This window comes from Trachinotus anak, unplaced genomic scaffold (genome assembly GCF_046630095.1).
Source record: "Trachinotus anak isolate AG129_WGS33_773 ecotype Australia unplaced genomic scaffold, CSIRO_AGI_Tana_v1 ptg000025l, whole genome shotgun sequence".
NCBI classification, from domain to species: Eukaryota; Metazoa; Chordata; class Actinopteri; order Carangiformes; family Carangidae; genus Trachinotus; species Trachinotus anak.
The window spans coordinates 74497-93976 of NW_027273876.1; the positions used below are offsets into that span (position 1 = coordinate 74497).

The 19480-nt window shown below is 47.5% G+C and overlaps 1 protein-coding gene across 5 annotated transcripts in view; it reads left to right on the forward strand.

The window, feature by feature from the left end:
- Positions 1-19480, forward strand: part of tcerg1l (transcription elongation regulator 1 like) — a 41605-nt gene that overhangs the window by 17116 nt on the left and 5009 nt on the right. For all 5 annotated transcript variants that reach the window (XR_011685139.1, XM_071463261.1, XM_071463260.1 and 2 more), the window contains 10 exons: positions 7902-8044; positions 14844-14912; positions 15009-15087; positions 15664-15749; positions 16076-16182; positions 17912-18060; positions 18202-18289; positions 18382-18484; positions 19082-19171; positions 19320-19438. Coding sequence is in view for 4 of the 5 variants with exons in the window: in XM_071463261.1 (XP_071319362.1) it covers positions 7902-8044; positions 14844-14912; positions 15009-15087; positions 15664-15749; positions 16076-16182; positions 17912-18060; positions 18202-18289; positions 18382-18484; positions 19082-19171; positions 19320-19438 (1033 nt within the window). In the remaining variant the exon portion in view is untranslated. The remainder of the gene's footprint in view (positions 1-7901; positions 8045-14843; positions 14913-15008; positions 15088-15663; positions 15750-16075; positions 16183-17911; positions 18061-18201; positions 18290-18381; positions 18485-19081; positions 19172-19319; positions 19439-19480) is intronic.

The window sequence follows — 19480 nt, forward strand, 5'->3', positions numbered from 1 at the left end:
GGAACACTGTTCTGTTTCTTCTCCTCTCTCTTCTTTGTGGAGAGCTTGTGGGTGGGAACTCTGAATATAAATGGAGGGAGGAACAGAATTAATCAAGAGATGCTAACTGAGCTGATGAGAAATAAAAAATATAGATGTATTGTTCTTACAGGAAACACATAGCTCAATTGAAGATGAACTAGAGTGGCAAATGAGTTGGGGGGGAGGCGTCTTGGGACAAACCTTAGTGCAGGTGTAGCCCTTCTCCTATCACAATTTCGCATGTTGTTCTAGTTGCCATGGCGCCGCGGATGGCTGCCTCGGTGTGTTGGTGCGTACTTTTTTGCCTTATTTTCTTTATAAATTCAGTTGTCTGCCTTGGTTTCCGGAGCTCTTTCACCAGAGAAGAGCTCATTAACATCAGAGAAACAACTCCAGAGGATCTTTTCCACCTTTCTCGACTCACCTTTGGGATTATTGGACATTTTGGTCAGAGGTCACTGACCGTTGCTCTCGCAGTGAAACGCCGGAGGAGAGGAAAATGTGCCGGTGTGCTTGCGCGTCTCCGCCGGCGCGGACTTCGCACACTGCTCCCAGGTATCTTTCTCTCCAACGTGTGTTCACTGCCCAACAAACTAGATAAACTTCAGCTACTGGTGCAGAAGAGCAGAGACTTTTCTTCATCTTCCATTCTGTGCTTCATGGAGAGGTGGCTGTGTGGATCGATTCCGGACTCTGCGCTGAAGCTGGCCGGCTTCCAGCTCTTAAGAGCAGATCGCGACACAGAGCTGTCCGGCAAAACGAAAGGTGGAGGAATCTGTTTTTATGCAAACAGTGGCTGGTGCAGAGACGTGACAGTGATCCTGCAGCACTGTTCTCCTGACCTGGAAACTTTCATCATAAACTGCAGGCCCTTCTACTCCCCCCGTGAGTTCTTCATTCATCCTGGTTGGTGTTTCCATCCCACCACAGGCCACAGCAGTTACTGTGTGTGGAGCGGACCAACCCGGACTCCGTAGTTATTGTCCTTGGTGACTTTAACAAAGGGAACCTCAGCCAGGAACTGCCCAAATACAGACAGTCTGTTAATTGCCCGACCAGAGAGGGGAACACTCTTGACCACTGTTACACCACAATCAGTGGTGCTTATCACGCCGTCCCCCGGGCTGCACTGGGCCACTCTGACCATGTGATGGTCCACCTGATTCCCACATACAGGCAGAAACTAAAACTGTGTAAACCTGTTGTTTACAAGAACCTCCAAGAACCTCCAATTGCACCAATCACCAAAACAAATTCCTTGTATGTGGAAACATACTTGGTAATAAAACTGATTCTGATTCTGATTCTGATTCTAACTAATGTTCAACATTGTAAAGTGGAGGAGGGTAGAATCCAGGAGGTACAGCTACCTTTAAAAACATAACCTTCATATTTATAAATGTTTATGTGCATAACTCCGGTACTGAGCATATCAGATTATTTAAAAAGTTAAATGATAAACTCAGACATCTTAATACAAACTCAGTTATCATAGTAGCAGGGGACTGGAATTGTACCACAAACTCAAGTATTGATAGAAACACAGATGAAACCCATTCACCATCTGCTTCACTTTTGTCCAGTGTGGTGGCAGAAATTGATCTCACTGATGTATGGAGAAAGTTCAATCCAACAGTTAGGCAATATACTTGGGTGAAGATTACAGAGAATAGTGTTAAGGCAGCCAGGTTGGACAGGATATATGTAATCCAGACGTTTAACAACAGATTAATTAGGTCCACAGTATCACCCCTTGATTTTTGTGATCACCATGGAGTAACAGTTGACGTCTCTCTTTTAGCACATCCTCAGCGCCTCTCCACTTGGAATCAGTGGAAGTTGAGGAAAAGTCAATTCATAAATCTATTGCAATGATGGGAGGTGGGGAAAACAGATTAGGATTTTCTGTCAACAACAGAAAAAAAAATTGTATTGAGTAACTGGAAAGAGAAATTAGTTACTAGAAGAAAAAATCGTCAGTGGAACTGAGAAAAAAAATCAAGCCTGGGAGAGAGAGGAAGAAAAGCTTTAAGTAGCTTCTTGCATGAAAAAGCAAAGGGAGCCTTAATTAGAAGTAGAATTTAATCATATTAAGGATATAGATGTTCCAACTTCATACATTTGGAAAAAAAGATTAGGAATTACAATCTCATGACACATCTTAAGTTTCCTGATGGATCCCTAACAACTGACCATGCTGAGATGGGAAGGCTGGCTATACAGTTCTATGGCAGTTTATTCAGCACAGAGAACGTGTGAATACTATACTGGAGGGCCTGTCCGAGCTGACTGAGGCCCAGAAAACTTCTATGGAGTCTTCCTTGTCCTTTGAGGAGATGTATGCTGCTGTTCAGCAGCTCGGTTGTGGCCATTCTCCTGGAATTGATGGAATTCCTTCAGAATTTTACAAGCAATTTTGAACTGTGTTGGGGAAAGACTTATATGATATCTTTAAGGAATGTTTGGATGTTACCAGTGAACTGCACAAGAGCTGTTTTTACTCTGATAGGGGGACTTTGGACTGCTGAAAAACTGGAGACCTGTTCCTCTGTACAGCCTATAAAATAATTGCCAAATGTCTTGTAAACAGACTTTAGAATGGTATGGAGGAAATTGTTCAAGAGGACCAGACATACTGTGTTCCAGGTCATATAATTATGGATAATTTGTTTTTGAGTCATGATATTATTAATCTATCAAAGTTTCAAAAGCTGGATTTGGGACTGCTGTCAATAGACCAAGAAAAAGCTTTTGCTAGAGTTGACCATATTTACTTGTTAAGCACACTTAAAGCTTTTGGGTTTGGCGAGAAATTTATTTCATGGATTAAGTTATTGTTTTTGAATGCCACTATTTTCTTGAAGATTGGAGGAGAACTTAGCAGACCAGTCCCTGTACAGCGAGGAATCAGGGCTTTCCTTTATCTGGTATGCTGTATGTTCTTACTATTGAGCTGCTCCTATATTATCTGAGGAAGAGTCTTACTGGTTTTACCTTTGTTCAGAACACACAAGAAAAAGTCAGTTTGTCTGCTTATGCCAATGATGTCACTGTTTTTTTACTAGTTAAGATGATATTAAGGTACTAACAGAAAGTTTAGGTTTATATGAGCATGCATCATCGGCTAAAGTAAACTGGGCAAAGTGTGAGGGCTTACCTCTAGGAGAATGGAGAAATAAACAACAGCCAATACTGCCAGCTGGATTACAGTGGGCCAAGGAGGGGATAAAGATCCTTGGTGTTTTTCTGGGTAGTAATGATTTTCAGAAGAAAATCAGGGAAGGTAGATTGGAGAAGATTAGTGCTCAGTTGTCTAAATGGACTTGTGTGACGGCCCTAGTGCCTTTGCCCAGTGTACTGTGTGTTGTTTTGTCTTTCAGGTCCTTGGCTGGGCAGGGCTGAGGACACATCACAGTAACTTCCAACACCTGGCCAGTGTTGGAAGCTACTTAAGCCGTCCAGTCTAGATGCCACGGGTGGTCTTCTCACCCACCACCGAGCTCGACACGCTCTCCTTTGTTTCGTTGGGTTATTTTGCTTTACACTGACAACATGCACCTCTCATCCCTCACCTTTCATACACCATCACACACCACTGATTCTGATTCCCACACTTCATTGATTCTTGTTATTCCGTTGACTATTTGTTCTTTATTTAATAAATATGAGTTTATGATTGCCGCACTCCAGTGTTAATCTCCCTACTTTGTTGCGGTCTCTGAGCCGGACGTAACACTTGGGTCCAGCTACACTTGTTTTATATAGGTAGGAGTTTGGTTGTGAACAATCAAGCTGCCTCAATGCTCTGGCATCGCTTCACTGTTGTTGAACCTCCAGATAAATTTGTGAGGGATTTCACTGGACCAGATCTGCAGTGCTATACCTACCTTTAATCAAAGGGTAACAAGGACTGATTGATCTCCGTAGCCGCATTACAGCTTTCCAGCTTCAAACTGTTAAGCGGTTCCTCTACCACCAATTGCAACCGAAACAGCTTCTGTATTGTTGCACAGAGTGAACAATCTCAACTATGACAAACACCTGTTTCTTCAAACTCTAACAGGAGTGAACATGTCTGACATGACACTGTTTTACCATTCTGTTCTCAGGCCATGAACAGCCACCTTAAGGACAAGGGGAGCTTGTACTGAACTGTATGGCAATGTGGGAGAAGAGCCCCTGCTCCATAACCCATAAATTCAGTCCAGGATACTCAACTCTTTGAGCATGATGAGAATCCTTACCTCAGCTGGACTGACAAAACTGGCAGACTTGAGATCTGGAGGAAATTGGAAGAGTGCTCTGACTCTTAGACATGATACAGGAGTCAAGTCCCTTTGCTTCCTGGAGAAATTGTTGGAGGAGTGATTGCTGCATTTCCTGGTTTCTTTTGCGGAGTGTTAGCTAAAGAAGCTGATGAGGCTCACCCACCAAATTGGAATAGTTTTCCATCTTCGCCCATTGGTGCTGCTGTAAATTTGTTTTTTTATGTGGCTGTGGATGTTTAATTATGATTAAGATTTGAATCATTAATGGCTTTGTTAAAAAGTCAAAGGTCTCCTCTCCTCCTCTCCTCTCCCTTTTTTCTCCTCTCCTTCTGTTTCCAGTAATCGTAAGTGTGAGTGGAGGTAATGGAAAATACATGTGGCACGGAGTAAAAAAGAGTTAAAAAAAGATTTTTTTCTACGAGCGTTGTTAAGAGATCAGTGGTTTGTCGGGAGGCATGGCATTCTCTGAGACATGACCTCTGTCCATCCGGCATGGAATGAGAATCGTCCAGCCAGACAGTACTGTCACTGTGGAGGAGGTTCTGTTGGCTGTAGTTGACCAGGTAGAACATGATAAACTGTCTTATGCATTGAGGATGAATAAAGCAGTGGTTGTGTTCCTGAGAGACAAGTGAGCGATATGTTTATCAAGGACTTATTTGTTCAGGTTTCTCCGCTGATGGTTCCCTCTACATGGGTCACTGTACATGGAGTTCTGCTGTTCATTCCTAACAAGGCGTTAGAGAATGAGCTCAGATGGTTTGGGAAATTTGCTGGCAGGTTTAAAACTGTCAGTTTGGGGTGCAAAGACCCCAGGCTTCGTCATGTCCAATCTCTGAGGTGGCAAGTGTTTTTGTTTTTGGACGCTCCCACACAAACTCTGGAAGTTTAATTTAGCATGAAACATGGAGATGGTTCATGCCATATGGCCATATGGTTTATGCCAGCTTGGGACAAATTCAATGTTTTGAGTGTGGAGATGGGGAGCATAAACATTTTGTGTGCCTGCATAGACAGCAGGTGGATGGTTTGGCAATTGGCCTCCATGTCAGGTGTGGTGCTTGCTGTGCTGCCCACGCTGCACAGGCCGTGGGGGCCATGGGTGCAGGGGCCTGCGCCATGGGTTGCAGTGATGAGACTGTGGATCAGGGTGTTGAAGCTGTGGGTCAGGATAATGTTGCAGCAGTTGCTGTTGCTAATGTTGCCCCCCTTTTTGTGTGGTTCTGCGGAGCTGACCATTTGGCGAACTTGCAGGAATCGGACTCAAGGACCTGGCAGCATGGAGGTGGTGCCAGTTCTGGAGGGACTGCTGAAGGCTCGATTGAGGGTGGAACACTCTTACTTTCAGATGATGGACAATATTCAGGACTTAAGCTGCACATTGGCTGTTGGGGAGTTATGCTCTGTGGGGGAGAATGGGGAATTAATTATTAATTTCTGATTTTGTTTTGTGTTCTGATGGTCTTGTTGGAATGGGCCAATAAGGGGACTTTGAAAACCAAACCTCTCCTCCTCTCCTCTCTCCTCCTCTCATCCTCTCTTCTCCTCTCCTCTCCTCCTCTACCCTCCTCTCTCCCCTCCTTTCTCCTCTCCTCCCCTCCTGTAGTTCACTTCAGGACAAATGTTAGCCTGACTTTCTCTTTTTTAGAATAAAGTTAGCAATCACCAAAGTAACACAAACAGTAACACACACACACACACACACACACACACACGATCTTCCTCACTGTGTTTCTTTCTGCTCCTCTTCACCCCTCCCTTGCCTCATGTCCCCCTCCTCTTCCTCTTTTTGTTTCTTTCCTCTCATTACTTCATCAGCTGTTTCCTCTCAGGTGTCTGGGGGGCTGTTAGTGTGTGTGTGTGTGTGTGTGTGTGTGTGTGTGTGTGTGTGTGTGTGTGTGTGTGTGTGTGTGTGTGTGTGTGTAATCCATCACAGCATTCAGCGGTAATGAACTAATTGAAGGGTTACCCAGGAGATGCTGATGTACCGATTTACTGTGTGTGTTTGTGTGTGTGTGTGTGTGTGTGTGTGTGTGTGTGTTTTTGTGTGTGTGTGTGTTCGTGTGTGACAGAGAGATAGGGATAAAGTCATTGTGTTCTGTACTCCTCCAGCAGGTGTCCTCCATGTGCTCCCATCATTTCACCTATCATTTCCCAACAGCCCCTCAGTGTCTGTTTGATTTCCTGTTGTCTGACAGACTGAGTTAAACCCTTCCTACTCAGTGTGTGTGTGTGTGTGTGTGTATGTGTGTATGTGTGTTGATGAAGCAGCTTTGTCTAAAATCACACAGATGTTCATACACACACACAAATACACAGTTAATCTCCATTCAGATGCAGATGAATTGTCCTGAATGTCCTGACCGAAAATGAGAACAAGAGGGAGAGAGGATGAAAGGTGGCTCCTTCTTTCTCTCAGGTTGTCACAGTAACAACGTACCTGTCAATCAGCTGCTGACAGGTGATCTGTGTGGAGATATCCTGACTTTGAGTCCAAAAATACTGGATGATCCATTTCCCATAATGCACCTGGATAGAGTCTCCCTGCCTGGTAAACTGCCCCATCTCCCAAAGTTTGTACAACCCTGTTTCCAAAAAAGTTGGGACTCTGTGTAAAATGTAAATAAAAACAGAATACGATGATGTGCAAATCATGTAAACCCATATTTAACTGAAAATAGAACAAAGACAACATATCAAATGTTGAAACTGAGAAATGTTATTGTTTTATGAAAAATATTTGCTTAATTTGAATTTGATGCAGCAACATGTTTCAAAAAAGTTGGCAGAGGGTCAACAAAAGACTGGAAAAGTTGTGTAATGCTAAAAATAAAAACACCTGGTTGAATATCTCATGACTAATGAGGTTAATTTTCAACAGGCCAGTAGGTGATTTGGTATAAAAAGAGGCTCCAGAGAGGCAGAGTCTCTGTGCAGTGAAGATGGGGAGAGGTTCACCACTCTGTAGAAGACTGTGGGCAAATGATGAAACAGTTTAAGAAAAATGTTCCTCAATGTAAAACTGCAAAGAATTTATGAATTTCAGTTTCTACAGTTTATAATATCATTAAAGATTCAGAGAATCCAGAGAAATCTCTGTGTGCAAGGGACAAGGCCAAAAACCACTATTGGATGGTTGTGATCTTCAGGTCCTCAGGCAGCACTGCATTAAAAACAGATATGATTCTATGGTGGAAATCACTGCATGAGCTCAGGAACACTTATGAAAACCATTGTCTGTGAACACAGTCTGTCGTTTCATCCACAAATGTAGGTTGAAACTCTACCATGCAAAGAGAAAACCATATCCGAGGCTTTTATTTTGTTGGAGTGAGGGAGAGGGAAGGGTTAAAGTGTTTCAATCATAACTACACACATACACACACGTACACACACACACCCTGTTGTGTGTGTTGCATTTAAATGTGACTGATCAAATTAGTCAGCAAAGAAGAAGAAGAAGCTGAAACACACAAACGCTCACCTGAGCAGGTGGACCACTGCTGAAATATTTAACACATGGTGATCACCTGTTAAAGCTACACTGAAGACATTAGATGTCAAAATCAAACCAGAATTATGAATCACTTAAATGATGATGTCATAATGCAGGTGGAGCTTGTGGGGAGTGGGCAGGGCTTCACATGTCGAGAGACGAGGAGGTGTGGCCTCTTGTTCTGCCCAATCAGCGGTACAGAGGAGCGTGGCTACAACCAATCATCAGCTTGGAGAGAACACTGTCTCCACCCATTCAGGTACATTAGGTTACATTTATCTGCTGTCAACTGTGATGGGACAAATGCTTAAAGGGGTTTTTGTCAGTGAGACACTGGTGTTGTTGAGCTGTCGTGTGTTAAGGTGTTTTGTATCTTGCAGTAGAGTTAGGGATAGTTAGGGTTAGGAGGGTCCGAGACTACTGTCCTGACTTCAGTTCAGTCCTCACCTATGGATCCAGAACAGAGAAGATTCTGACCCAGAACCCACTGGGTCCTCTGAGTGATGGGACAGCTAAACATCTAGAGGCAGAGGATTGTCAGGGTGTACAGTTTGACCAGGGACTGAAGGCAGGAAGGATCAGTTCCATTCACTGCCCTGAGTCTGAGCTGGATGAGCTGCAGCACGAGCCATTGTAATGAAAAGAGAAGAGGAGTGGTGTGGGAATTGAGGAAGGATGAAAATCAGGTGGACAGCAGCAACCTGGATTAGCTGCAGAGGTCTGACTACAGACAGGGGTGCAGAGGTCCAGGGGGTAGATGGCAAACACTTGAATAAGCACCTGAAAGTGAATCCTCCTGGTGTTGTACAGGAGGACGACAGTTCACCATCCAGTCATTCCAGGTTCTTCCAGTTGTCACCACCACAGTTGTCAAGGTGAAGTCAAAGTGTTGTCACCATGTTGTCATCATGATATTATGGGGATGGACAGGTCTTGGTGAAGGGACGTTTTCCCCCTGGAGGAACACAAGCTTAGTCTGGTCCAGGTGGAGCTGTAGGTGGAGCCTTTACATCCATTCTGATGTCAGTCAGGTGAGCAGCGATGCCTTCACTGTCAGGTTACAGATACTTAGAACCCAAATGCAGACAAAAAATAAGTTTGGTGGAAAAATGTGTTTTAATTTAACCAATCCAGAAAACCAGGATGGAAACTCAACAGAAACAAAGCAGGAACCAAAAACTGAAAATCCCAAAACTAGGAGCACAAAACACCAGGGAGCCTTCACAAAGCCGAGGGGAAGCACAGACTAGAAACACAAGGAGGCCGTAATGATTTATCACAGGTGTAATGTTAGGGTGGGGAAGACGATCAACAAGGAGGCAAACACAAGACTAAGACAAGTGGACACACAAGGAACTCTACTACAAAATAAAAAAGGAAATCAACCCAAAAGTCCAAACATGAAGAGTCTTTCTTTATGACATCATGGTCATCATGGACACCATGACATCCACCTGAGAGTCAGATGGTAAGAATGAAGGGGATCAGCATAGGAGAGACAGAAGAGGAGAGAAGAAGACAGACATGTCCATGCAGAGACAGACAGGTCCATACAGACATGTACTGAAAAGTGAGATTGTCAGGTCCCACAAAGTGGCAGGCAAGAACCCAATAGCACAACACAGAAACAGTTCAGGTGAAGGAACGGTGTTTAATAACAAGCCAAAGTCAAACCAGGTAGTCAATCCACGTAGCAAACAAATCCAGTAGGAGCAGGCAAAAGGGAAGGTCCAAAGTCCAAAAGGTAGGTCAAAACACGAACAGACAGGAACAGGATCAGGATCAGGATAACGGGATGCTGGAGAGCTAGGTAAACACACTAGACAATCTGGCAAGGAACTGAGGGAAATGGACTGGTATATATACTAAGGGCTGATAGCTGATGAGGAGCAGGTGAGTGAGGGGGCGGGGCAGGCCAGGCCAGGTGAATGAAATCAGCAGGTAATGCAGAGCAGGAGGGAGTGGCAGAGTCTGAAACAATAAGAGAGTTAGTGTGGCAAAACAGGAAACAGACAAATGAAAAACTAAAGCCTGGCTGAAGTTGTGACAGAACCCCCCCCTCAAGGGACGGCTCCTGACGTCCCAGAAAAAGAAAACAAACACAAAAAAAAAAAAAAAAAATCCAAACAGAGTAGGTGGGTGGAGGGGGTCTGGAGGAGGGCTAAAACTCCTCATAGTCCCACTAAGACTCCACTTCATCCGAGATGTTGTGCCGAGGTGAAGTAGCGAGTCCCTGACAGGTGTTTCCAGGAGGTGGTGTGGTCCTGGACGGTTGATCGGGATGTTGTTGGTGGAAATCAGCGATGAGGTCCGGGTCAAGAATGTGCCGCGCCGGAACCCACGACCTCTCCTCCGGACCATAGCCCTCCCAGTCCACCAGGTACTGGAGACCTCTCCCACGGCGGCGGGACCGAACCAGGCGTCGGACTGTAAATGCTGGATCTCCATCGATGAGACGGGGAGGGGGAGGGGGAGGGACTGTCGGAGCCAACGGACTCTCATGGACTGGCTTGATCCTAGAGACGTGGAAGGTCGGGTGGATCCGCATGGAGCGTGGGAGTTGGAGTCTTACTGCAGCAGGATTAATTATCCGCTGGATCGGGAACGGTCCGACAAATCGGGGAGCCAGCTTCTTTGACTCCACCCGCAGAGGCAGGTCCCGGGTGGAGAGCCAAACCCTCTGACCGACCTTGTAGTCAGGGGCCGTGGACCGCCGTCTGTTAGCTGCCGCAGAGTGACGCCTCCCTGAACGCAGAAGAGAGGACCGTGCCTGGACCCAGGTCCTGCGACAGTGACGGATGAAGGCTTGAACCGAGGGGCAGGAGACTTCCCTTTCCAGGGCTGGAAAGAGAGGGGGCTGGTACCCATACGCACACTGGAATGGGGAAAGGCCGGTAGCAGAGCTGGTTAGCGAATTGTGGGCGTACTCCACCCACAGGAGTTGCTGGGACCAGGACGATGGATTCCGTGAAACCAGGCAGCGCAGAGCCGTTTCCATCTCTTGGTTCATCCTTTCACTCTGTCCATTGGTCTGTGGATGGAATCCAGAGGAGAGACTAGCTGTGGCCCCCACCAGGCTGCAGAACTCCTTCCAGAAGACCGAGGTAAACTGGGGACCCCGGTCGGACACTACGTCGACTGGGAGGCCATGCAGGCGGAACACCTGTAGCAACACCAACTGGGCAGTCTCTTTGGCTGACGGCAACTTAGGCAGGGGCACAAAATGTGCCATCTTACTGAACCGATCCACTACCGTAAGGATGACCGTGTGGCCCTGGGAAGGAGGAAGACCAGTGACAAAATCCAGCGAGATGTGGGACCAGGGACGATGTGGAACCGGGAGGGGCCGAAGGAGCCCTGCAGGCGCCTGATGTGAGGCCTTGTGCTGATTGCAGATGAGACAGGCCTTAATAAAGTCACTTGCATCCTTAGCCAATGTGGGCCACCAGAACCGCTGGGAGAGGAAGTCTCGTGTGCGCTGGGATCCGGGATGGCAGGTGAGCTTGCTGGAGTGGGCCCACTGCAGGACTTCCGACCTCAAGGCCTCCGGAACGTAGAGGCGGTTGGGGGGGCAGGCACTAGGACCAGCCTGACCCCCTGTAGCTGCTCTTACCCTTTCTTCCATGTCCCAGGTAAGAGTGGCCACCACACAAGGAGGTGGAAGAATGTTGGCTGGCTCCCCCGCTGAATCTCCTCCCTTCTGGAACTGGCGAGACAGGGCGTCCGGCTTGGTGTTGCGGGACCCCGGCCGATAGGAGAGAGTGAAGCAGAACCGGGTGAAAAACAGGGACCAGCGGGCTTGGCGAGAGTTCAGTCTTTTGGCTGTGCGTATGTATTCTAAATTTTTCAGTCCAGACTATAAATGGTACCTTCGCACCCTCCAACCAATGTCTCCATTCCTCCAAAGCCAACTTTACCGCCAGCAATTCTCTGTTGCCGATGTCGTAGTTCCTCTCAGCTGTGGACAGACGCCGAGAGAAGAAGGCACAGGGATGTACCTTCTGGTCGGAGGCTGACCGTTGTGAGAGCACCGCCCCCACCCCCACGTCGGAAGCGTCCACCTCCACCATGAACTGGCGGTCGGGATCCGGCAGCTGGAGAATGGGCGCTGTGGTGAACCTGAGTTTGAGGGTCCTGAAGGCGGCCTCGGCTGCTGGGTTCCAGCGGAATGGCACCTTGGAGCTGGTGAGAGCAGTGAGGGGAGCGGCCACGGAGCTGTAGTTTCGGATGAAGCGGCGGTAGAAGTTGGCAAAACCCAGGAAGCGTTGGAGCAGTTTACGGGAGTCAGGAACAGGCCAGGAGGTGACTGCTGAGACCTTTGCCGGGTCCATCTGGAGACTGCCCTTGGCCACGACATACCCCAGGAACGAGACTGTAGATGCGTGGAACTCGCACTTCTCCGCCTTGACAAACAGGGAGTTCTCGAGAAGACGTTGGAGCACAGACTGAACATGGATGATGTGCTCTTCTCGAGACTTGGAAAAAATCAAGATGTCATCTAGGTAGACGAACACGAACCGGTTGAGCATGTCCCGAAGGACATCATTGACCAGAGCTTGGAAGATGGCAGGGGCGTTGGTGAGGCCGAAGGGCATTACGAGGTATTCATAATGCCCCGAAGGGGTGTTGAATGCTGTCTTCCACTCGTCCCCCTCCCTGATGCGGACCAGGTGATAGGCGTTGCGAAGGTCGAGTTTGGTGAAGATGGTGGCCCCCTGGAGCAACTCAAAGGCAGACGAGATGAGTGGCAGCGGGTAGCGGTTCTTGATGGAGATATCATTAAGTCCTCGGTAATCAATGCAGGGCCTTAAAGTCTTGTCCTTCTTCTCCACAAAGAAGAAACCGGCTCCTGTGGGAGAGGAAGATGGGCGGATGATGCCTGCTGCCAGGGAGTCGTTGATGTAGACCTCCATCGCCTTTCTCTCGGGAGCCGACAGCGAGTACAGGCGGCCTTTGGGTGGAGATGTGCCAGGCTGGAGGTCGATGGAGCAGTCGTATGGCCGATGAGGAGGTAAAGACAACGCTTTAGATTTACTGAACACCAGGCGGAGGCTGTGGTACTCTGGTGGCACCCCGGAGATGTCAGGTGGTGGACTGGAAGGGGGCGACTGGGGTGGAGACGAGGCTTGTTTCAGGCAGGTGCGATGACAAGTGGTTCCCCACTCACGGATGACCCCCCGTTCCCAGTCAATGTTGGGGTTGTGTTGACGAAGCCACAGATATCCCAGAATGAGAGGCTGACTGGGGGAGTTCAGGATGTGAAACTGGGCCAACTCGTAATGGTTCCCTGACAGCAGCATGGGTACCTGGGCGGTCTGGTGCGTGACCGTCCCCAGGACGTGGCCATCAAGAGCTCGCGCAGAAACCGGGCCAGACAATGGAACCCGCTCAAGCCCCAACTGCTGTACCAGTCCCTCATCGATGATGCAGGCGTCTGCCCCAGAGTCTATTAACACGGCCAGGGCCCGAGGACCATTGGAAAAGAGCAGGCGAGCTGAAAGTCGTGGTCGTAGAGGAGACTGCGTCATCGTAGGGCTCACCAGTACCTCCTCGATTACGCGCGAGCCTGGTCTTTTACTGGGCAGGTCAATTTGTAATGTCCACCCTTGCCACAGTACATACAGAGGTTTCCCTGCCTGCGTCGTTTGCGTTCCTCTGGCGTGAGGGAAGCACGGCCCAGCTGCATTGGCTCAGACTCCACCGTTGGCCCCTCAGTGGAGTGACTGACCCCCCCTGTGGTCTGGAAAATCGACTGGCGTCTCTCCCGACGATGTGCCTGGAAGCGCAGGTCAATCTGGATGGCCAACTCGATGACCCCATCCAATGTCAACGGAACTGTGTGGGAGACCAGTCCATCTTTAATGTAGTCCGCCAGTCCGTGGAGAAAAGCGTCTACCAGAGCCTTGGAGTTCCACCTGCTTTGGCGGGCCTTGGTGCGGAAATCAATAGAATAATCCGCCACCGTGCGGTCTCCCTGCTGCATACCCATGAGTCCCCGTGCAGTCTCTGATCTGGCGGCCCCCAAGCTGAAAACCTTGCGCAGCTCCTCAGCAAACAACTGGAAGGAGGAGCAGGCTGGAGACTGACTCTCCCACTCAGCGGTTCCCCACAGACGAGCTCTACCTGTGAGGTGGTTGATGGTGAATGCTACTTTTGCTTGTTCAGAGGCAAAAGTGCGAGGCTGGAGGGAGAACAGCAAGGAACAGTTCACCAGGAAGGGGCTGCAGGTTTCTGGGTCGCCATCATAGCACTCAGGGGTCCCCACCCGGGGCTCAGGAGAAACATCGGGGAGTGGTGGAGCTGCTGCCGGTGCGGGAGCCGCAGGATTAATGAGTCGCGCAGTTAGCTGCTGCATCTGTTCAGCTAATGCCGTTAGCGCCCGTGTATTAGCCTCCGCCGCCTGCCTGGCTTCCATTGCGGCAGCGGACATCATGGCCTCGTGTTGCTGGAGGACGCCCTCAATATTCTCGAGGCGGCTCAGCGGAGAAGGATTGTGTGCTGGGTCCATTCTTGGCCAGATTGTACTGTCAGGTCCCACAAAGTGGCAGGCAAGAACCCAATAGCACAACACAGAAACAGTTCAGGTGAAGGAACGGTGTTTAATAACAAGCCAAAGTCAAACCAGGTAGTCAATCCACGTAGCAAACAAATCCAGTAGGAGCAGGCAAAAGGGAAGGTCCAAAGTCCAAAAGGTAGGTCAAAACACGAACAGACAGGAACAGGATCAGGATAACGGGATGCTGGAGAGCTAGGTAAACACACTAGACAATCTGGCAAGGAACTGAGGGAAATGGACCGGTATATATACTAAGGGCTGATAGCTGATGAGGAGCAGGTGAGTGAGGGGGCGGGGCAGGCCAGGCCAGGTGAATGAAATCAGCAGGTAATGCAGAGCAGGAGGGAGTGGCAGAGTCTGAAATAATAAGAGAGTTAGTGTGGCAAAACAGGAAACAGACAAATGAAAAACTAAAGCCTGGCTGAAGTTGTGACAGAGATAGGTAGACATGTAGACACACTGATGTGAAAGCTGTCTCTCTCTCTCCCTCTCTTTCCTACAGCAGTGTATATTTGGACCTCTCTCTTCCTCTCAGCTCTGCATGGACAGATGTCCTGTCTTACCAATCCAGGTGAAGCTGTCTTTCTATTTGCCTGTCTCACTCTCTCTCTGTCCATTTAATTTTCTTTAATTCCTGCTTCCCCTGAATGGAGACTCTCTCTTTCAGGTGATGAAAGAAGTTCATCCCTCCATCTTCACCTCACAGCTTTCCCCGAAATTCACTCTGGTGACTGACTACAGACACGGTAAGACCTGTCTGTCTGTCTCTCTCTTTCTCTCTCTCTCTCTCTCTGTCTCTCTCTCTGCCTGTCTGTCTGCATCTCTTAGGTGAGGTCAGGTGAGGTTATGATTTGATCACTGATGGCTTCTGACATCGTGGTCATGTGATCATGTGCTGCCGGAGGAACCGTGTTGACCTGTCACATTTTGTCAGACTCAGAGAAATGAAAAGAAAATGGTCACTGACACAGATGAAACACAAACTGGAGACATGAGGATTGTGCTGATGTGTTGATCGTGTTGATTTTGTTGATGTGCTGATTTTGTTGATGTGTTGATTTTGTTGACTGTTTTGACATGTTGATTGTGTTATTGTGTTACTGTGTTGATGTGAATCAACAGAGTGTTTGTGACTAAAGCTCAGATGAAACCTGGTTTATATCAGAAACATTTCACACTGTGAGGTGATCTTTGCTGATCGACCTTCAACATGTTGACCTGAGTTTTCATGATGAGCAATAAATGTAAAGTTGTCATATGAAACTTGTTTTATTGAGTTTGTTTTTTTGAGTGTCGATAAAGTTTTATTCTGTGTCTGTCAGAGAAGCGAGGGATCGCTGGAGGTAAACTTTCTTATGAAGGAGCGTTGTTGCTGAGGACAGAGAGAACAACAGATGACAACAGACAGGTGAGTCCTCATAAACTAGTCAGTGGGTTAGGGTTAGGGTTAGGGTTAGAAGTCCTGCATTCAAACTTCAGACCATGTTACTGCTGGAGCTGCTCCAGGTGGTGGCACTGCTCCTAGTGGAGGAGTTGTTCCAGGTTGGGGTCCAGCTCCTCCAAAGGATCACCAGATACAGAGATGTGTTGGTGAAATGTTCCTGCTGTCTGTTAAACTGTGATGATGATGTTTCCTTGCTATAAATGTCTGTGTGTCTGTGTGTCTGATGGATGTGTGTGTGTGTGTGTGTGTGTGTGTGTGTGTGTGTGTGTGTGTGTGTGTGTGTTTTGCAGTGTGTCTGTGTTGACAGAGGAGAGGAAGATAGGGAGGAGGAGGGAAGTGAAGAAGGAAGGAAAGGCAAACATCCTGTCGCTTCCACTCCTGTCCCAGGGTCACCATGGTAACTACTGCACTGACACACACAGACCCACACACACACACACACACACACACACACACACACACACTGTGCAGTTTATTGTTATTGGTGAGTGTTGATTTTGTTACATTTCTGGTCTAAAAATTGGTCCTCTGAATGTTTCTAGTGTTTCCAATGTGACTCTAATGTGACTCTACTGTGTAGCAGTGAGGTGTAACCATCTTCCTTCAGTTGTGTTACCATGACAACTGTGAACAGATGCATACACACATACATGGTGTTTGTGTGTTTGGTTGTCTGTGTTTAAATATGTCAAAGTGTAAACAGAAACTCTGTCTGTCTGCCTGTCTGTCCATCTGTCTCTGTCTTTCTTTCTGTCTCTCTCTCTGTCTGCCTTTCTCTCTCTCTCTCTCTCTGTCTCTCTCTCTCAGTCTCTCTCTCTGTCTGTCTGTCTGTCTGTCTGTGTGTAACTATGTGTCTGCCTGTTTAGCTGTCTGTCTGCAGTCACACCTGAGTACTGCTTTAGATGCTCCACCCATTTTACCCAGCATGCTTTTGGTGTAGACTTAGTCTGTGATTTTGTCGATTCTTGTTTTTTCATGTTCAAATTCCAAAACTAGACAAGTTCTGTCCAACTAAGCAGAAGTGGAGGGGAAACTGTGAGGCCCTCCTAAAGTGGACTGGGTTGTCCCCCTTATAGTGGACTGGGTTGCCCCCCTGAGTTGGGAAAGGTTAACAAGCTCTGCAGTGACACCAGATGTGGATGAGATTCACCCTGAGTTGCTGAAAGCTCTGGACTTTGGCAGGCTGTCTCGGTTGACCCCTAGTCACTCACGAAGGTTGAGGATAGTATAATGGACTGGCAGACTGGGTTGTGGTTTACATTTTTAGATGACCTCAGGATAGCTCCAGCCACCCTGGAGAAACCTCTCTCCACAACAGTCCTGAGTGAGTCCAGACTCCTACAGTCACAGACCCAGCCTTTAGAACCAGCTAGTCCAGTCTCCTTGTGTTCTGGTCTGACCTGCTGCTGCCCCAGCACACCACAGCAGAGAAGAGGACTCTCTCCACCACTGACTGACATCTCCAGTGAAATGCTGAAAATGTTATATCAAAGGGCCTGAGCTGGCTCCACCCCTTCTTGTAGATGGCATCTGTGTTCAGGGACCAGTCCAGTTTACTGTCCAGGTGCACACCTACATATCTCTCAGTGTGCACTACCTCAATGTTCTTTCCTAGAACTTTGACTGGCTGACATCACAGGCAACTGCAGGCTCTTCCCCTGGTTGAATGTAAACAACAGTGGCGACGATATGAGAGAACTCCCTCAGTACATAGTAAGGTCCAAGACCAACAGTTCAGCATCCCGACAGCAGAGCTTCTCCTTCACAGTGGCCAGGGTTGCACCATCTACTGTTCACCATCAGAACCAGTCCTCCATCTTCGTAGTATCTCCAGTTCATCACACTTGTTAGCCAGAGAGTTTATCCCCATCAGGATCAATGGTAGAAAAGGCTTGTATCTCCATTTTTTATAGCCTTTAGCTTTGGCTATAGTTTGGCCCCAGCTCTGCATCCTCAGTACTGCACCTTCAGCTCAGCCGGTATGGGTTTTTTTAACTTATCCCTCACTGACAGTATTTCCTCCAATGTCAGGCGAAACAATGACATACAGTGAAGACACAAAATGACAAAAACAAACTGCTGCCCCTCTACCTGGGCTATTACTGTGTGTGTGTGTGTGTGTTCAGGTGTGTGGTGTGGACCGGAGATGACCAGGTCTTCTTCTTCAATCCTACAATCCACCTGTCTGTCTGGGAGAGACCAGGAGAACTGATTGGCCGAGACATCAGCCACATCATTGAGGACCCACCCCACAAGAGGAAGAAGACACGTGTTGGTCTGTCACCTCACCTGTCTGTTACCTTACCTGACTGTCACCTCACCTATCTAGGGATTTTTTGGCATTTATTTTTTTGTTTGGTTCTTGTTTATTCTGAATCATCAGTGGGTATAAACAATAATCATCTCTTTCTGACAGACAGGAGCTCCAGCTGTCAGCCACCTGGTCTCCATGGTAATGATGAAGATGAAGATGACGAACATGAACACAACTCCAAGAGGAACAGGTGAGTCTGACCAAGCTAATCAGACCAGCTAATGTCATCATGACTGAGCCATGTGATTGGTCAGAAGGTTTTCTCTCTCTCTCTCTCTCCAGAATTGAGGAGCCTATGTCGCTTGTCCCTCACCCAGGAGAAGTTCAGCTCCTCCCACTGGAGCTACGTATCACTCATTTTAGAGAAATGATGCTGGAGCGAGGGGTAACACACATAGATACAGTATACTCAGATACGCACACACACTACTGGTCAACAGTTTTACTACAACATCAGTTTTCCAGTTGTGAAAAAGCTTCAGTGGTAAAAGTTCAGGTCCAGACACTGAATCTTCCTGTAAATATGACTGAAAACAGATAATTGGTGTACTTCCATCTTTCCTTTAGCAGTAGAAGTAAATGATGCTTTGATGACTGACAAACCCTATAAACGGTGTCACTACACCCTCTGCTCATCACCATGACAACAATATACTGCAGGAAGTAGGACTGTACGCTGTTGTCTGAGTGGAGGGAAAAAGACCAGAGCAGAGGAAGACAGACTGGTTGGTCAGGGCTTCAACCAATAGAACATGATGAAGACTAGCACAATCTCCAGACCTGAGCCCCATGGAGCTGGTCTTAATGAATTGGACAGAAGGAGAAAGAAAAGCAACCTCACAGTGATGAACATTACTGGGAACTTCTGTAACAGACATTTATTTATTTGGTCTTTGTTTTAATCTCTAAAACACTGAGACATTTATGTGATGCTCTATACTGTATGAATATAATATATCATTCCCTGTGCCCCTCCCCCCAGGTGTCGGCATTCTCCACCTGGGAGAAGGAGCTCCATAAGATGGTTTTTGACCCTCGATACCTGCTGCTGACCTCAGATCAGAGGAAACAGGTTCAGTACTGTTTAAAGCTTGTAAACTTTTCTGAGTCCAGCTGCTGGTTGCTAGGAGACCACTATCAACCAGAAGCATGTTCTCATGAGATCATGATGTTATGCCTTTATGATGTCACTAATACATCACTGTTACCTGTATGTGCAGGTGTTTGATCAGTTTGTGAAGAGCAGGGTGAAGGAGGAGTACAAAGAGAATAAGAGTAAACTACAGAAAGCCAGAGAAGAGTTTAGACAGCTTCTGGAGGAGGCCAAGATCTCCAACAGGTACCACTCATTCATTGTTCACAACATCACTCTTAATTATTC